The 20574-nt window shown below is 42.3% G+C and overlaps 2 protein-coding genes across 3 annotated transcripts in view; one reads left to right on the forward strand and one right to left on the reverse strand.

The window, feature by feature from the left end:
• Positions 1–15931, forward strand: part of LOC135394287 (branched-chain-amino-acid aminotransferase, cytosolic-like) — a 313934-nt gene extending 298003 nt beyond the window's left edge. Inside the window, exon 12 of the mRNA XM_064624971.1 lies at positions 15919–15931. The gene's annotated coding sequence lies outside the window, so the exon portion shown is untranslated. The remainder of the gene's footprint in view (positions 1–15918) is intronic.
• Positions 6045–19964, reverse strand: LOC135394285 (zinc finger protein ztf-16-like). Of its 2 annotated transcripts, XM_064624968.1 has the most exons (3): positions 19883–19964; positions 18830–18911; positions 6045–9312 (listed from the first exon to the last, which is right to left on the reverse strand). In XM_064624968.1, the coding sequence occupies exons 2-3, from the start codon at positions 18872–18874 to the stop codon at positions 8065–8067; spliced, it is 1293 nt and encodes a 430-aa protein (XP_064481038.1). In that variant the 5' UTR covers positions 18875–18911; positions 19883–19964; the 3' UTR covers positions 6045–8064. The 2 variants fall into 2 exon arrangements, with proteins under 2 accessions (XP_064481038.1, XP_064481039.1); XM_064624969.1 differs by lacking the exon at positions 18830–18911 and having other exon boundaries at positions 19883–19942.
• Positions 19965–20574: the final 610 nt, after the last annotated feature.

Genomic DNA, 20574 nt, shown 5'->3' on the forward strand with positions numbered 1-20574 from the left:
TCTAACCGGAAGTGCCGCCATGTTAAGTCTCGTTCCAAATCTTGTCAAGTCCGCTACTCAGTCGGCTACCGCCTAGTGCGCATGATGCGCCAGACCATCTGACAACCGGGATGGAGACGCGCGTTGACGGTACCAGCGTGCCCGCTGTTTATGCTGGCTTTAAATGTAAAGTTGCACATAGTGGTATGTTTTTTTTAAAACTGCGTAGAAAGTTGCAACACATGTTTAGTCGTGAATGTGACAGTTTATGCACGATGTCCTACAAACTTAGCGCATTTGAGTCCTGCTGCGCTTGCGCCGTACGCATGTCTTGTGTAAGACTTCACAGTCCTATCTCTTCTTAAAACCCTAGAATAAGGCTCGTGCCCCATTCCTCTTCCTCTTTATTCACCTGTCGGCACCTTACATAGGCCCCGGGGTGCTGGTTTCGTCCCTCCTGGGATGATATTTGCATATATTGCAGATTGGGGCTATGTGCATGTGACCATCAGGAGTGACATAACCAATGGTCTTAAGTATGCCTTGTTTCGATGCCGTTTGGGTAACAGTGTATGGGCCTTGTGGTGTAGTTCTCATCCCAGGTAGGCGCCTCTGTACTAGGATAAGATCGCCGAGTTTGATGTCCGGGATGCGATTGCTGTGACGACGGTCGAAGTGTAGCTGCATAGCTAGCCTGTACTTGTTGATCTGATCCAAGTTGTTGCGCTTCTAGGTTAGAATGATTGTATCACTGATGCCTAAATCCTGATCAGCATGGAGAATAGGTGAGCGGCCATGTAGAGCAAGGTAGGGAGAGCACCCTATAGCTTGGTTGTGGGAACGATTACGATGATGCATTGCAGCTTCCAAACATGATTTCCAACCACCGGGAAAATCAGGATACATGTGTATAAACTGCTTGATATCGCGGATAGCACGCTCAGCCATTCCGTTTGCCGCAGGGTGGTAGGGAGCTGTGAACTTCAACTGGATATGTCGTTCTTGGGCCCACGTGGCTAGACGCTTGCTTGTGAACGCAGGTTGATTGTCACAGATGATGGTTACAACGTTATGAGCTAAAGACTTATAAAATTAAAGTATGGCCTTTCCATTTGTAGTGCCCAGATGCTATGGCACTAAAATAATGTGATAGTTTTTCTGTATGGCTACGGGAAATCTCGAGTATATTTTTGTGAATTGGATCTACGTTTATGTGTAACCTGCGCTGATCTGCTTATTATAATTAATATAACATATCTTCCATTGTGTTTATGCATAACGCTCATCTTCATTGTATATTGGTTAAGCACTTCTGATGGCGGTTGTGTGATCCGCTTCTCCCAAAATCTGATTGCCACTTGGAAATTATTTCATATACGTTTCTGTGCAGTGTGTTAGGAAGATTACGTGATTAGAAATGTAGACTTGGCCTGCACGTCATGCTAGTAAAATCTTTCGTTTGCATTGTGGCATCTGATAATAGATTCCCTTTTCGCGAAGGCTTCGTATTATCTCCCAGGCACTGAACCCGAATGCGATTGTAAAAGTTGTCGCGAACGCTTTGACTTATCCCGCCGCAATCAGTTATCTTGCCTTATTTCCCGTTTTGCCCTATCTTGGACGGCTCATTTTTCCTATCCAGTCATACAAACGGACAATTGTATTGACAAAAATATTTATTTATTTGTTCCGCACTCCAATCGGATTGCTTGTCAAAGACGCCTTTTCTTCTTCTTTTACTACGTCTGGGCTAGTGCAACTGATTGAGAAATATACATGCACTGTGGAATTTAATTCATGAAATATGATAAGTTTTCACATTAGATTAGTGATCCTTTTTTGTAATCATAGACTGATGTATCATGCCTCTAAAATTCAATGACCGATCCTTCTCCGTCAATTCTATCCTTTGGGTGATGAAGTTGTACAGAGTGTAGTCGGGGATAAAACCTATTTGATGGCTAGCTCTGATTCCACATTAGAATTTTTGCACACAGTATGGAATATTCGTCTCTTTAGCAATCTTCAATCTAATCATAAGCTGTTTTCGTTACGTAGAATACATTACAATGATGACAAAGAATACAATTATTATTTCAATTATATGCTTGTTTATTTCGATAAATTACAGTTCTATTTCAAACTCTGAAGTTTTCGTTTGTTGTCTTCATTGATGAATTCCGAAGACATTAAATAGTTTAATCTGATTATTGGACGCTTGAATCCAGCGTTGATTAACGCAGGCGCTATGTTGTCGCCGTGTTTGTATTGCTTCAACAACTTGCACTTTGTCGCGATGAACTTGCACAATCTCTTATTGATGTTTTCTTTCTTTGTATGAAGTCTCTTGAATGGCGTACAAGAGAGTATTAGATGAAAATCGTCCGGTGGTCCACCACAATTGATATGTTTGTTGAGCTTCAATAAGTGATGATACATCAGACCTTGCACGACAATATTGAACTTGTGCTCATTCGACATCGCTGACTGGTAGAATAAAATAAATGTGTAGAGGCTCTAGGGTGGAATATATCACGTGATAGGATTTTATGTACTTTCCATCTCAGATATGTGTAATTTCAACAAATCCGTAATGAATCGTGCGATATAGACCGCTTGTATAGGATAATTTGATCCGACTGCTTTCTTGATGAACGCAATGCCCATTGCAATGATTACAATTACATCTGGTCTAGTGTATTTCAATTCTTCGTTAGCAAACCTCAAAAACTCCGCCGCCAATCCCAGTGGCCCTTCCGACGTTGATGTGCAGATATTTTTATAAGTATTGTAGATTCGGCATATAAATTCTTGCACCTTCAGTTCTGTAGTTTGTACCATATCTCCGAATACGACCATGTCTAGGACGTATTGAAATGCAGCGATAATGAAATTGTTTCGCGGCTCCTCCTTTTCGAAGCAGTTTTTTATCACATCTTCCCATGACTTATGGTATCGAGTACAAAATCTGTCCATCTTTTCAATGTAGAGCAATTGTCTCTTCTGTTTTCAAGTGCGCGTCTACACTTAATTAAAAGCACATCCATGTTTATTTTATTGATTCAAATTTTATTATCTGGTTTAGAATGCTATAATCTCCACCTGTCGTGAAAATTATTGTTTTGATTTTGTTTCAAGTATTGACTCGACTGATATTCTATGAGTTGTGAACTTACTGCCTGAAATAATTATTGTCTTGTATTTGTTTCAATTGTTCACTCGATTGACATAAGTAAGTACCTCTGAGTTGGGAATGCCTCATAACTCTGAGTTGCATTTCACATTTGATATTTCTGTGTGGTTCATTAGAAATTTCTGTTGCAAGATATTACAAAAATTGATGTAATTAAATTTGTTTCTCGTTTTCTGATTGAGTATCGTTGCTACCAATTAATAATTTGGACTTTCTCTACATGTTCAATAACAATATCGCATCTCAATACAAGCTTAGTCGACTTGACAACCACTTTGACGAAAGATTTCCGTCTCAAGGAAAGGATGCGAAAAGATAGTGATCCCCGCGAGTGATATCGACATCTATTTGCGCTGCACAGTAAAATATATCGCCTGTTCTCACTTGGCGACGCCCGACGCGACGTCCTGAGCGGGCGGCGGAAATAGACGTGCATTTCCGGAGTCGGGAGAGGAGAGACGGGAGAGACGTCGAGCCAAAAAAATTGCCATGCCGGTCTCTTTCACGACGTCGGCGAGAGGTGGCGAGAACGATACACTGACGACCAATAAGATGACAGAGAAAGGCCACGCCTCTTCAGTTTTCGTCTGCTTTGGGCGACGGAATGCCACTGTGGTGGGAACATGAAAATCATGCGCCTTGACGGGGCGGCGGAAATGCCCGTCTACTTCCGCCGTCCGTTCACGACGCCGCGTCGGGCGTCGCCAAGTGAGAACTGGCCATTATCTGACCTCTAGAGCGCCTCGTTTGCTGGACGAAGTAACATAGCCCCTAACCCTTTGAGTGATAAAGCATGCGCGGTGCTATGGTCACATAGATAGAGACATAAAGTCTCCCGGCTTTGAGGAAAAGAGTGAAAACAGTGTTCCGTAGTCTTCCATACATCTATTGGCACCCGTCTTCAACAAATCAGGGCAGATATCATTAGTTCTGTTTGTTGGCTAGGAGCGTGCTATGTGGAGAAGTTCATTTTTAACATATCGTTTTTCTGATGAGTTCTATTTTTTCTTCTGATTTTCTGAATGATAGATTACTATGTTGTTTTGATTAGGAATATCTTCTTTGTAGTGGTATAGATTTCATTTCCTCTTGTGTTCGTGTCGTTCTTGTCGTTCGTGTTCCGTGGTCTTCCATACATCTATTGGCAGCCGTCTTCAACAAATCAGGGCAGATATCATCAGATCTGGTTGTTGGCTAGGACCGTGCTATGTGGTGAAGTTCATTTTTAACATACCTATTTTCTGATGAGTTTGATTTTTTCTTCTGATTTTCTGAATGATAGATTACTACGTTGTTTTGATTAGGAATATCTTCTTTGTAGCGGTATAGATTTTATTTCCTCTTGTGTTCGTGTCATTCGTGTTCCGTGGTCTTCCATACATCTATTGGCACCCGTCTTCAACAAATCAGGGCAGATATCATTAGTTCTGTTTGTTGGCTAGGAGCGTGCTATGTGGTGAAGTTCATTTGTAACATGTCTATTTTCTGATGCGTTTGATTTTTTCTTCTGATTTTCTGAATGATAGATTACTATGTTGTTTTGATTAGGAATATCTTCATTGTGGTGGTGTAGATTTTATTTCCTCTTGTGTTCGTGTCCCATAGTCCTCCAGGGTCTCTGCTGTTCACAGTTAATTACATACAACTATCAGAACTTCCCGCTATTGCACTGATCGTTCTCACGTATAGGAATATTAGACTTTTTATAACACAGCTTATAATTTTGTTTATAATCATATTGATTAAGAATATCTTCTTTGATTAAATGTGTTGATCGTTTCGATATGGTGTAGCTATTATTTCCCTACATGTTGGATGATTTGTTATATATTAATGCTATGTGTTGATCGTGTTGATTCGAATTATTGCCTTATGTCTGCGCTATTCACTTCAATAGAAATTGATTAATTAAATTTGTGTCATATTGGAATATTAAACTTAGCTTCCATATTGTGCTCGAAATTACTTACATCTATCAGGTTCTCACATCTCAGGCTTTTTATAATAAAACTTGTAATTTTGATTGTAATCGTATTGATTAAGAACATCTTTGATTAAATGTGTTATCACTTCTGATTCATTGAAAACTTGTGTGTATGATTACAGTTAATAAAAAATATTGTGTTTGATCTGTGATAGCTATTCAATGCTATTGTGTCATACCTTTAATAAGTATATTCTCTGTTACGTATATTGTTTCTTCTGTTTTTCCCATTCACGCAGAGTCATAACATAATTTCTGATGACTTTAATAAATATATTTTCACTTGTACTTTTTGTGTATGGCTATCTTTTGCATGTCTATACTTGCATGTAAACAGTCTACTGCACACCTGTTGTAGCTGGAAAAAATTAGCGATTCAAGTCGGCTCAGGCTGAAAAATGACGAAAGAAGTCGGCCCAGGCTGAAAAATGTGAGGGTAAGCGCGCACGCAGCCCTCCCCCCGCCGATAAGCACGCGGACAACCCTCCGCACACGAAAATACGCGCATGGCTCAGGGGCAGGGGTGCCGTAGTTTGGACCCCATGTTGTTTCTGACCGCCCTATTACTACTGGTAGGACTGTGGATAATTTCGACCGAATATGCCAGTTGTTACCTTGAAATGTCCCCGTACCCCCGCGGCTCCCCTTTCATTCTGGCCATGTGGGCGGAACGATGACGGGTTCGACGTCACGGCGAGCCCCAATGGCAGCCCAGGCAGCAAAATATCAAAGAATGGCCAAACTCTCCCTATAAACGGCTCTGTAGTCTTTATGCGTAAAGCGCCATCTGTATTCTGTAGTGAGCACAGAGACCCAGCCACTTCAAGATAAAAGACCAGCGCACAAACGTGTAGGAAATGGTCTAGTAGGCATGCAAAATTTACAACGTGTTGCAAAAGACAGTAAAACTTTATTGCTCAGTCACAAAAACAGTTCCCTTTCGAATGATACTGTAAATGTTGCATAAATATCTGCAAGGCACTGATGGATGAAAACTCCCTACTAGAATGATTATCATCCTTGTATGAATATTTTGTAGTGATGATACGACCTGCACCCAGCAAGCATGAATGATAGTTTGACAGGATAACATAAAAGACAAGTATGCAAGTTTCCTAGATGCCACCACCTCTAAGTATCTGGAAAGCAGTACAGCACCATACATTATTCGATTACATGCTGCAGCACATATTATGTATCTTAGCACCGGTTGAATTCATTCACTGAACATCAAACAAGTCACTATCCATCAAAACTTGCATTACACAATGTCGAAGAGAGTCAAAACTGGAGAAGAACCAACTGCTAAAATAGTCACGTTACAAATGCACGAAACATCCATCAAACTGTTGCAAATGCTGAACCTCAAGTGTATTCAAACGCACACGCTACCAGCCATGTATGGTAACATGGGCGCAACAAATAATGCACGTTGTGTTAGTTTCCGGTAAAATAGGCAACGAGCACTAGATGCAACAAAGTTGTTTACATGTATCTTAAGGCACAAAATGGAGTTGTTGTTGGTACATTATTGCACGTCACTACACGAAAATCGGCAAGGCACATTTTGTGTTTGATATTGTGTCACAATGCAGCCATTTGAAACAGCTGCAAGAAAAAAGATAACACTTGAAGTAGCATAATTCGAGCACCAGACGCAATTAAGGCACATTCAATGTCTTCTTCATGTACCCTATGTCATCGCACCACATCAACCACATCAAGCAAAATTCCTCAATATATCTTTGACTAAGCTATCGAGCACCACCGGGCTAAGAACGCGTAAAAGGCCTCTAAAATTATGCTAAAAATTACACTCTGTCGTGCACCAAAAGCACCACAAAAACATGGAAGCATCTCTCGCGAGCGTGAAACAGCATCAATGCGAGTCTCATGACAAATAACACCTGCCTGAGACCTGCCAGGCCTGTTACCATCCACCCGAAAAGTTTAGCTGGAATGTTGCTACACATGGTAAATGTATGAAACGGCCACCACTTGCTGGCCTACACATCAGTCTCAGATCATACAGAGCAACCCTTTTGCTTGATTTAATTGTATACACATTGTGACATTTCATTATACTAAAAGTTGCTCTGAGCAGTATTCTAGCTGAACTTTCTGGGTGCTTTGTTTGGAACTTGACAAAAACTGTATCCTACATGCGCGAACAAAACATTTATAATGCACTGCAACACATTGAACATGACGAAGTGTGTTGCATCAGCCTTCTTCTCCCTCCTCTCAGTCAACAAAGGGCAAAGCCAGGATGGAAGTCTGGGGGCACGTGTGGGTTGTACGGACTCCCACGAGGCAAACGTGATTATATTCAACACACAGAAATACCAACGAAAGACTTCACAATAGCTTCCCGGTTTCAGAGGGGGACACACACACACACATGCCCTCAACCCCTGGATCCACCCCTGGAGCCAGTTATCAAGTCACAGGAAGGCATGCACAGGTTTTTACATTAACAAGTATTCTATGGTATAGATAGAAAAGTAAAAACACCCCCTACTCAGTCTTGGAGGTGCACAGCATACGAGATAAGGCACTGAACATGTAAGGCACCAATTTCAAACAACCTTTGAGGGGCTTGATCTTAGTGCACAAACATTTTAAGGTATGCAGTGTGAAACCCCAGTGGAATATAATTAACCATATGTGTCGCAAGTGCATTAGTCGAAACAATTTGCTTTGAGCTTCTTCATGTGGTTCTTAAGCACTTAACCAGAAGGTTGGGCACTGAGGCACAAATCTATGCAAGATTTTCAGATATTGTAAATCATTCAGTGCAGTATGTATATCAAATGCTCCAAGAGTAGTTATGGAAAACCAGCATTTCTTTTTTCATGCTAACTTTCGCTCAGCGTTATTGCCTCAGAATTCCAGGCAGTATGGTACGTCAGGCATGCGAATGAGCTATGATGTGGCTGGCAAAATCGTAACGATGCTTGCACAGGTGCCCACACAAGTTGCACCGCCATGGCCGGTGCAAAGAATGCATCCCTCTGTGCAGCAAGTATAGTGTGCGATCGTAAAACACAACATCACAATAGTGGCAAGCAAAGGCTGTGGGACACCTCATGTCCACACCACTGTCTCCATCGGCTGTTGATGTTTCAGGAGTGCTTCGTTGCTTCTCATCCAATTTTTCCTCCCCAGGGTGCACCCCAAAGGCCCCTGAAGCCTGAGGGGGAGGGGAGATAACAATGCCTAAGTCATTGCCATTAATTGCAGTTGAATTCCACTGTGATGTACTAACAGACAGCAAGGAGTGTTCCTGTGATGGCAATGGCCAAGCTCCTGTGGTTAATTCTTCTCCATTTTTGTTGCTCGATGCAGTGTCTTCCTCGTCTCCTTCTTTCTCTGCTTCACTGCTGTGAATTTCCGTCTTCACAACAACCATGCCTTCGTCCTCATTTTCTTTCGATTCGTCCTGCTGGGTGCGGACATTTGTGATTCTGGGAGATATTTCCTGATATTCGTGCTGCATTTCCGAAGCTGTACCAGCCACAGGAGGGCAGTAGGTGTCACCGCCAAGTGTGCCGATTGTCATTTCAGGCTGCTGACTCGGATAGTGGCCAAGCAGAGCGGACAGCCGCATGGGTGGTGGGGAAGTGGGGCGCAGTGCTCGACGAACGTGGTATGTCATGTAGTGGATTTTTGCTCCACCAGGGGTGGTCGCAACAAAGCCACAGATGCTACATATGTTTTCCTTGGGATTGTAGCCAGAAGAGTGATTGTTGGAGAGGTGGCATTTAAGAAGCGGAACGGTAGGGAAGGTCTTGGCGCAGAAAGGACACCGTAGGGGACGCTGCTTAGAGTGCTTGCGCACAGTATGTTCTACCAGATGGTCCTTGCGGAAGAAACGTCGAGAGCAGAGACGGCACTCAAAGGGACGAATGCCAGAGTGGCTAAGTTTGTGACGACGCATGTTAGCAAACTGAGTGAACTTCATAAAGCATACATCACACTCGTAAGAACGATTGTCCTGGCGTGTCTCCTCTGCGGGTGCGGGGTTGCTGCTTTCATTATTTGCGCTGTCATTTTCATGCAGCTCTGAAGTGATTGTTTCGCCCTCATTGCTGTTCAACGTGTCACCGTCTGCTTCCATGCTTGCCGGCTGCTCCATGTCGTCCTTCAGTGACTGCTGCAAAGTAAGGAAGTACCTTCAGAACGGTAGCAACACTGTCCCCTGATAACAATACACAAAATACTCTGAGTGCCTGTGTGAGTGCTTCTTGAAACGAAATATATTCTGCATTTTCTGCCCAGAAAGGAGAAACATAAGAAGCATTACCCTTTGTGCTAACAACTAACTCCAAGTTATAAGACAGGATGTTTATTTGGTTCGTTACAAAATTTTTATTTAAAAAAAATAGCGGAGTAAAATAGATGCCGTTTTCGCAGTTGAGTTCTACGGCCAGGCTGACATCCCCTCAAAGAAAGTATGCAACTGCAAGATGACTATAATTACCTAAAATTCATTAATTAGCTCTTTAATTAGGGGATTTCAGACAAAAGCGGGAGATCAGAATGAGAGACCATCCTAGCTGAAGGCCATTCCATGTTTAAAAAATCCGGGAACATGCACGTGCGTTAAAGTGCCACTCCGGACTCGGAAAATGAGATTTATCTGATTAGGTCGATGAAAAAAAGTACCTCAAGGTTCCTATATGGGAAATTTCAATCCTGCTAGTGGGTGTTGTGCATTTCTATCAATCTTTGAAGGTCTGCTGACCTCCACAAGTTTCGATGACGCGACGAGCAGGTCACGTCATGTCTTGCCCACAAACTGCAGTGATGTTATGTTCTGGAGAGAGCTCTCGTCTCCTTGCAACGACACTGGCGTCCTGGGAGGGTCACATGGTCGAGAAGTCACGGGACACTGATCGAAAGAGGGGAGAAATGGGAGAGATGTCTTCTACCTCCTTGTGCTTTCTTGAAGGTCAGAGCAGTTGGAGGATACGTCACATGGGGATCAGCTAACAGAGTGCAAAAACTGAGCCCCCCGGAAGATGCGAAGGGCAACAACGTTGCCAAATGAGAGCCAGACGCTCCATCGGAGCCTAACATGACGTCACATATCTCACAAATTAAAATTAATTTTCTCTAACTTTTGCATCACATAGAGCCAAAATATTTTGTAGGAATGTAAAGTGAGACAAGAAGATTTCAGTAACATAACTTTGTTAGGATTCTGAAGACCCGAGATTTAGTCCGCAGTGGCACTTTAAGATAAGATGAGATTTTTGATACGCATAAATTTTGATATGCAAATGAGCCAAAACTGAAAAAGCGCGCCTGAGAAGTGCATCACCTTCGCCGACGGAGGCTTACCTGGGCGAGAAAGCGCTTTATCTGGCCCACAAGTTGGCACCTACTCCAATCATCTCCATCACTCCAAATCACATGGCCCTCTGATGTGAAATGAGAGCTGTACCCCTGCATTCCAGGTCTCCATGGTATCGGCTCATTTGCATATCAAAATTTGGGGGTGGATATCTTCTTGCACATGAGTGCTTCTGGATTTTTAAAACATGGAATGGCTTTCAACTAGGATAGTCTGTCATTTCCATCTCCTGCTTTAGTCCAAAATCCCCAAATTAAAGAGTTAATTAATGAATTTTAGGCAATTAGTCATCTTGTAGTTGCATATTTTCTTAGAGGGGACGTCAGCCAGGCCGTAGATCTCAACTGCAAAAATGGCAACTATTTTGCTCTGCTAGTTTTTTATAACAATTGTGTAACAAATAAAAATAAACACCTTGTATATATAAATGTAACATGTGAAATAGCGATTAGTGACACGCTCAAATGGACATTTATGCAAAGAAGTGAAAAATAATTGGATGCATGACTTATTTGTTGTAATGCTCTTCCGACATATGGTGGCAATAGTTTTCCAGCCACAACAAAATTCAAACGGGCACATCGAAACACACATTTTGAACCAATGGTAGAAGTAGCGTGTGTGTAATCTGTAATGTCGGTCACATATTTTTTTGCACGTCTGTGGTGAATAGTGTGTAGCCCCAACAATGCAAATCCCTTATCAAAGATGCGTCGCACAGTCGACCCTCCATTTATATGGACTTCGCTAATCCAGACCCAGCGCTATCCGTGAGCATGCGGGGAAATCTGTGGGGGAACATTTCAGTCCATGCAATTTGCCTTCGGTGTCCAGGTCCTCACAAATACTTCAATGAAAACCGAAGAAAAATGCCCAACAACCACCTTCAGTTATCCAGTGTTGAATCAGAGACAATGTGTAACCTACGTTTCATCAAGCGGGGACAACAATCTTAAGGAATTTTTCCCTTTCCTACTGGTCTCATGTACCAAAGATTGACCAGATCCACTGAGCGACGAAAATTGTTCACTTACAGAGCTGCATTCCCGAACGTAAAAACTAAGTGCAACAACGGCTTTGGACGATACCACAGTGCTGGGGTATGTCAACACTGAACAAGATGATGGCACTTGTGGCACGATTAGGGAAGAATGTGTCATTAGCATCGTTGCTTTCACTATTGACCAGCATGAATCCTATGACAATAAGGAACCCAGTATTTTGACTCTTGCGCGATGACGAATGCGCAAAATCCACAGAGAACAGCTCTGGCGTTTTTTTGTCAGAAGAATGGTGTTTTTCAAGTTAGCGCTATCAGTAAGAGATTACAGGAGCCGCATTTTATGCAAATGACAATGGACAGTTTGCTACGTCCTCCTAAATAAACATAGGCTTTGCTGACAAGTGATGCCTGTGAGTGAAGCAGAGTCTACTTCACTTATCAATTACCAAACTTCAATGAACTTGATTTATCCAAATTCCTCGCTATCCAGACATTTTCGGTGAAAACAGCAAGTGTCGGATAAAGGGGGTTGACTGTAGCATTTTGCTATGGCAGATTAGAGCGCAGCACAGGTTGAGTGGCCCAGCCCAATGCAAAATGAGTAAGCCTAGGCTGCAGGCCAGGATGAACCCTGACTAGGAAAATGTGTAGGTACTGTCCTCACCACTTGAAAACTATCTCAAATCTCCATGACATGGCTTTGATAAGTGCCCGACAGGAGGGCCACAAGAGAACCAACACTGGACGCATTGCAGCAGCACAGATGCTGTTTTGCAGGTGAGTTATGCGGCTAGGCGGACATCCTGTCGGACAGAATATTCAACTACTAGGTGACAAATTACCTAAATATCATTAACTTTTCTATTGGATGTTTTCAAGGAAACGTGAGATAGCAGAATAGGAGCCAGTTATTATGTAAAGTCATCCCATTTTTTTAACATCCTGAATTGCTCACGTGCTTCAAGATACGTATACATCGCGAAATTTTTTAATGCAAATGAGCCAAAATCGAAGCCATGCGCTTTATGAACGCAGCAAGGCGACCACCTTCAGCATCGAAAGTCTTATCTTGGCTGCAAGGCAGTTGTTGGATCTGTGGTTTGAAGCTCCATCACGTCAAAGCACGTGGCTCTCTGACGTGGAATGGAAGTCGTTCTTCCTGCGCCCACGACGTGCTGAGCAGTTTCAGCTCATCTGCATTGCAAAATTTGGCAATGGATATCTGAGAGTGTGTGCACATTTCAGGATCTTTAAAAAAAGAGGGTGACTTGAAATGATGAATGAATCCAATTTTGCTGTCTCACATTTCCCTGAAAACTTCTAATTAAAAAGTTGATAGATATTTCGACATCTCTACGACAGAACGATCACCTGGCCATATAATGGACCTCCAAAAGCAACACCTGTGCTGCTGTCATAGCTTTTTTACAAAAAATTAACCGTACCGCTTCAAAACCTTGTATATCTGTAACATTCTTCCGGAATCACTCTCAATCTGCTCCAGTGCTCATCTTCGTGCCCTATCGTCGCTTTCCCTGTGACTCTGGCTTTTCCTGTATGTAACTGCTCCACCAGCTCACATGCATTTATGCCATATTATCGTATCTCACACGGCTTTATGGTTGCACGGTACGCACCACATTTTTGTTACGTTTTCCTTGTGCTCGCTCTCCCCCCCCATCCTGCCTGGCCGAGTTCAATATTGCTTCCGCCGTGTCTTGTCAAACGAGCACTTATCGCAGCCAGGTCAAAGAAATTGTAGATGTGTGTACAGTGAACCCTCGTTATTATGACCATGGTCGTTGCCGAAAATTTTGGTCATAACGCGATACTGTCATATTAACGGGGGGATTTGCAGAGGTTTCACTGCATTGTTCCCCAGGAGTATGGTCGTAAAGCGCGTATGTCAGATTATCGGGGGTCATATTAACGAGGGTTCACTGTATGTTGTTTCAGTCTGCTGTCCAACTCAAAGCAACATGCGATATAAAGTTGATTTTTCAGAGTGTCACTCCGACATGACTATAGCACGCTTCCCATTTTCTCACTCATTTCTACATATGCGTATACATAACAGTATATGAATTCAGTCTACAAATTTTCCAAAAATGTACATGCAAATCCACAAACACAAAGAGACTTCAATACCATTCTGTTAAACCAAGAACTGTAGATAGTGGCTCCACATAGTGAGGATGCTCAAGCAGTAGTAAAATGCATACACAGGCCGTGACAGCCTGATCGAGGTCTCGTAGCCTTTCGTCAGCTTGTCTTCAGTCTACTGAACTACTCCTTTCATAATGGCCCAGATTTTTAAGCAATAAAACTCTTCCCTTTTTTCTCTCACTCACTTCAAAAACTCACTCTTTCTCTTCTCCTTTTCTTTTTTGTTTTGTTTTCATGGGCTCCTAGACAGGTACTGTACTTGTTCATGTGCAGGTGATGGCAGTATAGGCATAACAAAGTCCAGTTTTTATTAGTGTTTTTCTGTCACGTGAAGATCGTGCAGTTTGTCATCACAGAATATGTCCCTTCGGTTTCCATTTACCTCCAATGTAGTCAAAATTGTATTTGTAACCCAATGTCCTCGTGACATAATGAAATGTTTGCTCTTGCTGTAATGGCAAGCAGACTCAGCTATTGAAATTGTCATAAAGGAAGAACAGCTGCTGATTAAATGATTTTGCTGATTCTTGAAATTACTAGCTCCCGTCACATAGTGGTTAGGGTGATCGCTTTCCACGCCGAGACTGGAAGGTGACACGGGTTCGAATCCTGTCACCGGTTGTGCTGTCTGAGGTTTCCCCTGGGTTTTCCGAAGATTTTCCAGACGAATATTGGCACAGTTCCCCCTGAAGTTGGCCCAGGACGCATAATAACCCCTCTGTCCCCCACTCCTTCCTGCTGTCCTCTCTCCATATCTGTCCATGTCTGTAAGCCTATCATAGCCACAGTTGCTTCGCGGCGCTAATGCGGAATTAAAAAAATAAAAGAAGAAATTATTCTTGAAATTGTAATACTTGTGACAAACGAAGCCGCACTAAAAGTTGTCACAACTTCATTGCCAGGCTTGCCAGGTTGCATTGTACCATTGATACAAACTTCTAAAGTAACTTGAGTAGAGTATTTATGTTACATAGCTTAAATACTTTTGTGAGTAACTTAGTATCTTGGAAATACTTTCAAAGGTCAGTATCTAGTGATCTAACTTAAATATTTTTTTCGATAACTTCTACTCATTTCAAGTTACTTCGATATTTCTCTGCGCGTGACACGGAGGCCGAGCAAATGATTCTCCTTTGTCTCAGCAATGCACTTTGTGCTGTACATATGCTTTCGTGCCCGAGATATTCGGCACATCCACATCCCTCTTCGGAAGAGGTAGCATGCACCGCCTCGGTTTCCAGAACATGCACGAGGTGATGTGTTGTCCTAAAGGGTAAGCCATTGAGAGACCCGTGCCCAAAGCCGTAGCAGGCGTGTAACATATTCTTCTTTAACTTCTTCATGAGGTTAAATCAATGACAAGGAGGAAAACTACAGTAAATTATGTTGTTTCTGTAGAGCCTTCGTTCGTATCTGTAGAGCGCCCGTTCACTATTGGGGGTAATGTGTTCTAAAAAACACTCTGGGCAGGCTGTCAGATAGTAATTTTGAAAAGCAGTTGTTCTTGCAAGCTAATACAGCTTTTTGGTAATGTCATTTTCAACTTCACGCGCTTCGTATTTCTTTGATAGCGAATTCCAACTGTGACATCAAGAATCTTGAAAGTAATGAGCTACTTTTAAGAGTATTTAATACTCTATGTTAAATACTTTTCAAGGTTGCGTATTCAGTACTCTACTCAGTTACTTTTTTGCCCGGTACTCAGTAACTTAACTTAAATGCTTTATGTGAGTATCTTGTACAAGCTTGCTTTGATCCTCCTGCAAATTGACAATTAATTGTGTCTGCTTGTGTCAGTTACGTTCAGTGTCTTGTAACATTGCATAAACAACCAGCAACAACGTGCTGGGTGGTACGGATCCGCCGCGGACACCCCTATCAGCATGCGTAATTTTGTGCAACTTGTGCATGATGAGCATAACTGACAATGCTAATATCGCAAGTGCTGTGTTTAAAAGAGCATGAAAGGATTCGAAAAAATGATATGTCAGGAAGAGTAGATATTATGATATTAATGCAGTGTGCAATGCCGGTGCGTAGTTGCTTTTTGCAGTTGTATTTTATGCTGACCGTCCTGCGTCTTGATCCGGTCGCACTCTCTAGCAGACGATGCCCAGCAGCCAATAACAAGTGTCCAGCTGAGCTGACGTCATAACACGTGAGGAGTAGCTGTGGGCGATCACCGCCAATGCGCACATTCTTGTAAACAAATTTTTTCGGGAAAGTCACACTTCCCGAAGGGAACAGTTTGCGCAACAGTTCCTGAAGTTTACATGCGCATATCACAAGTTAAAATATATATATATGTTCGAAATCAGGGTCAGTGAGAGAAATTACGGACCCCGGGAATGAGTCCTGCCTGGGCACCCCTCCTCCCGTGTTGAACCGAAACGTTACTGTTCCGTTTTTCGTTTCGGTTCAAAGGAAGCGGTTATAAAGAAGAAGATAAAAAATAAAGGTTAGAACTGGTTTGAACCAGTTCAGTTTCACACGATGTAAGGAGAACTGACTGCAGCTAAAAACCCCTTTATGCTATCCAAGACGTCAAACAGAGGGAGAAAGAAAGAGCAAGGTTACAAGGTTAGAGAAAAACAACTCTGCTTTCTATCTTTGTGTCTGTGAGATCTACAAAATCACAGGAGAGTCCTCAGTGACATTCTGTTCGTTGACTATAGGCAAGTTAGAGTAGAGCACTTGATTTCTCTCATTTACGCTGATGACTTTGCATTGTCTAATATTTCTTAACACCTCGCCCTGATTAGAAAGTAACGTATGCCACCTATGTTCCATCTTGTTTACCTGCTACTGGGGCGTGGGAAAAAGGGGAGCAAAAATCCTGAGTCAAACTTCCATAACACATTTTTCAATGTCTCCAGACATTGAAGACAAATCTTGTTTTGAAAGGCCCTGGACAGCAAATACAGAAAAAAATCTCATCAGACAAAAAGACCTCATCCACTCTGGATTGGATTATTGCTAATCAGGTGAACTTAGAGCCATCAAGCTGGTCAAGCGAGAAATTGTACATGTAAAAAATTTGTGCAAAGCTAGTTCCAAGAAATGTTGCCAGCAAACAAGAAGAAAACTGGATGAAAATGTGCTGGAGAGTCTTGAACATGCCAAAAATTATGAAAAATTTTTTCAGTGGTGCCACAACATGATGAATAGATCAGAAATATTTTAAGGCCAATCCTGAAAGCAAGTGACACAGGTTTTTCACTCTGGACAAATTGAAAATAAAGTTGCTGCTAGCTTAGTTCCTCAACAGCAAAGTATAACAGATAGCAAAATCGTGTCTACAAGAACAAGCAAGGTAAATGGGACTAAGGTGCTATTTTGGGGTCTTCAAAAATCTTATAAGGGTTGACTATCCTGCCCAAGATTTCAAATCCTTAAATGCCTAGAAAACACAACAATGCTCCCTGCGACATTGCCTGTAACTGAGCATTCTCTTTTATTTAACAAAAAGAGGAGTACCTAGTTACGAAGCCCATACTCTCCCTATCTGGGCTCCTGCAACTTTTTCTTTCTCCTAAAACTCAAGTTCTACCTCAAAGGACACTGCTAGGATGACATCCAAAAGGTCATGAAGTACCAGCTGCGGCAGTTCCCCTTAAAGGAACTGTAAAGTGAAATGGAACCACACTATTTTTATGTACCACAGAGTAGAACTTGGCTTTGTGATGGCGCACGCAAGCCATTACGTCTGAATTCTTCGTATTTTTCATGTTGGTGAATTTTAAAGATTAATATTTCAGCGATCGCTGCACCAACAGATGTCCGCCATGTGCAGCCAGTGGAGGCCACTCCGGATTGGTAGACAGGTATCATGTGACACTGAAGTACTATGTAACGCATTTGAGACACATTACTAATTACTATTAAACATGTTATGAAAAAGTGGCAGCAGCTCCTGATTAGTACTGTTCAAATCATGGTTTAAACAGTTGTAACCTGTACGAACATCATGAGTCTGGAGCGTTCTCCAACCATGTCTGTTACGCCATCTGTTGGCCTCTCTCTGTGTCGTCTGCTCCAACGAAAGCCGTGGAAGTCGCTTTTTATCGCTGCTTATCCTCGCACCCTGCTAATATCTACAAATGTCTGGTGTATGTCGTAGGGTTCCAGGATGCACCAACCATGCATCTTAGACGATTCGAGAACCGCTGCTGGCAGGAGGTTGTTCCACTGGCTAATGTAGTTGCTTGAGTTCTCAATAGATGGCGGAGAAGTCACCTCAGGGTTGTCACATTGGGGTCTTCAAATTTCGCTTGGGGAGGCAAGCTTTCAAATTCGGTTGCTAAAAAGACATTCCATGAACAGCGTAACTGTTTTGTGTATGCGGCATCCAAATTACAAGCTATCGGAAAAACATAATTTTTGTATGGGTTTACCATTCACTTACTGTTCCTTTAAAGACTCCTACTATAGCTATCAGGTGTGGAAGTAACATCTCTCATGGTGTGTGGCTTCTCAATGGGCTGAGCGGTTAATTATTTTTACAGCACCAGTCTCATAACTTTATGTCGCGCATGAGCACTGGCCTAAGTGACGCCAAAGAAGTTTTCACGGAGTTCATATGGGAGCAACAAAAACAAATCTGCTAACAAAGGCACACTGTTGCAAAAGTACTCTCCTATTGAAGTGAGCAATGGTGCTCAATGGAAAAAGAAATGTTTTCAAATTGCTGGTAAGACTAGGAACATAAATATTCACCCACTCTGGTATGTTGTAGTATAGATTAATGTAGCACTATTATTCCAACACATACTTTGGTGCTTCACTTTAACACACAATGACTTAGCACATCTTCACCCCCCTTGGTGGTGCCACAGCTATGCAAAACTAGGTATAGAGAAAGTACATAAACAGCCTTGCAAACTCTTTTTCTCTTTCCGTTGTCTATGCCTGTTTTTCTTTTTCTCATTTGTCCACAGGGTGCACAGGGATCATTTAATACAAAAAATAACCCTGCTTCTATCACCGCAAAGATGGGCAAAGAAATCTTATGCATTCTGTACATTATATATGTATTTTTTGCACGGTGGTTACATGGAATCAATGATTAAAACAATCCATACACCATGGTCTGCGCTTTTTTTACCAAAGCCATGACTACCAACCCAGAGCAACCGATTAACCAACCTCATAGGTGTCCCTCATTTTCCGCAAAGCTTTTGTCATGGCCATTGTTCAGATGTCGGATGGCATCCAACAGTAAGCCAAGCTAGAACAAATTTAAAGTACAAGTCACCACAAGCTAGCACTGTTACATAATGACAAATATTCATACTGCACAAATTCACACTGTTGAAAAGCTGCACATGTGGCTGAGCAAGGGAGTAAAAGCCATTGTTGGGATCAAAGGGAAAATAATTTCTACAGAAAGTACATCACGTTGATCTGTCGAAGGGCCCTTATGTCAAAGATACATTTTGTTTCTGACAAAATTCCTTGCAAACAAAAAATATCCGAAACATGTCATATTTCTCAAATATTCCCTTAAGCTTCCATGTTCATGATGGGGGCGGGTCGCATATACAACCAGTCTTGCATGTTTACGGGCATTACAACACTGAAAAGACAGCCGCTACGAGAGTCCCAACTCTATCCGGATGAAACATAGGACCAGTTTTCGCCCTGCTGCAAAGCAAGGATCACAGCAGCCAAGTTCCATTATGACGTTGGCAGTCACCAGCTAACTAGGTCAAGTTTGCATGCGAACTGAAAAGGTCAACGGCCCACTTAAAAACCACGATAACTTTTGCTGATTTCAGCGCATACTGTGGAGAGTGCCGGAATCTCTGGAAATACACGGAGCAGCGCTACCGGGAAAGCCCAACTCTTTTAAGTTGACATAATTAGCACTACTCCAAACCCACTTGGGCATGCACTAGAGGTAATCACTGGTATCGCCACGATTTTATTCTGCGATTAAGGCGTTTGATATGTTGCAGATCTCTTGCCAAGATCACCTCAAATCAATCGGCAATACTTTGAGCAATCCTGATCATACGAGGTATCAAAACAGCTCGTTGTAAAAACCCACATACACGCCCGCAATGGTGGCAGTATTGTCAGACCATCAGCGACGTTAACATATGACCGGAAAGTAAATCAACCAAGTCAACTAGCAAGTCAATTATTCAGTGAGAGAACTGAGAAGTGTGTGAGTGCTAAATCATTACTGGAGCTTACTTTGTGCGCAAAAAGCTCATGAAAGTGAGCTCGCCGTGGCCTCGGATCGCTTCCTTGTTTATACTTCTTTACATGACAGTTTCGTAGTCGACTATGAGCTCGCTTATTACTTTTATTTTTCTTGTTTGCGTTTGCTTATAAACACAATGCGTCTAATATCGAAAGATGTAGACACTATAACAGTGACTAGAAAAATTAGCTAAATTAAAAGACCAAATTGTAATTTCATTTAGTTTACAACGTCGCCACCATGCGCCGCCAAGCGCGCCGCCGCCACCGGTCAATTTATGCTCGCCGCCGCCGGTTCAGTCGATCGGCGCGTCGCTGTCGGGTAGCGAACGTTCGCACTTGCTTTTAATTTTTTCCCGCATTTCCCCGATCGTTCGTTGTTTGTAGCGAACTGTAGCTTCGGGCGCAGACATGACGCTCAAAAATGGAAGATCAGCGACCATGTGCCTTCATAAACACCGAGGAAAATCTGGGGTGGTAAAATGTGTGCCTGTGTGTCATCTATCGTTGCCTGGAAAACATCGTCGGAAATGTTTTAGAAATAAATAAGGTATTTAACTTTGAAAAATTATAATTATTAAATAAGGCAAATTGACGTCATTTTCTTTGGTGTTGCGAGTACAGAGGTGGCGTTTTTGAAAAATAATATATTTTGATTGAACTGGATAATTTTGCTGTGGAAT

Source organism: Ornithodoros turicata, chromosome 5, assembly GCF_037126465.1.
Source record: "Ornithodoros turicata isolate Travis chromosome 5, ASM3712646v1, whole genome shotgun sequence".
Classification (NCBI taxonomy): Eukaryota; Metazoa; Arthropoda; class Arachnida; order Ixodida; family Argasidae; genus Ornithodoros; species Ornithodoros turicata.

Coding starts and splice junctions, on each gene's coding strand:
- LOC135394285 (XM_064624968.1), bottom strand. CDS start 18,874: ATGGCCATGACAAAAGCTTTGCGGAAAATGAGGGACACCTATGAG. Junction 9,313..18,829: donor AAATGAGGGACACCTATGAG/GTTGGTTAATCG, acceptor CTTACTTTGCAG/CAGTCACTGAAGGACGACAT.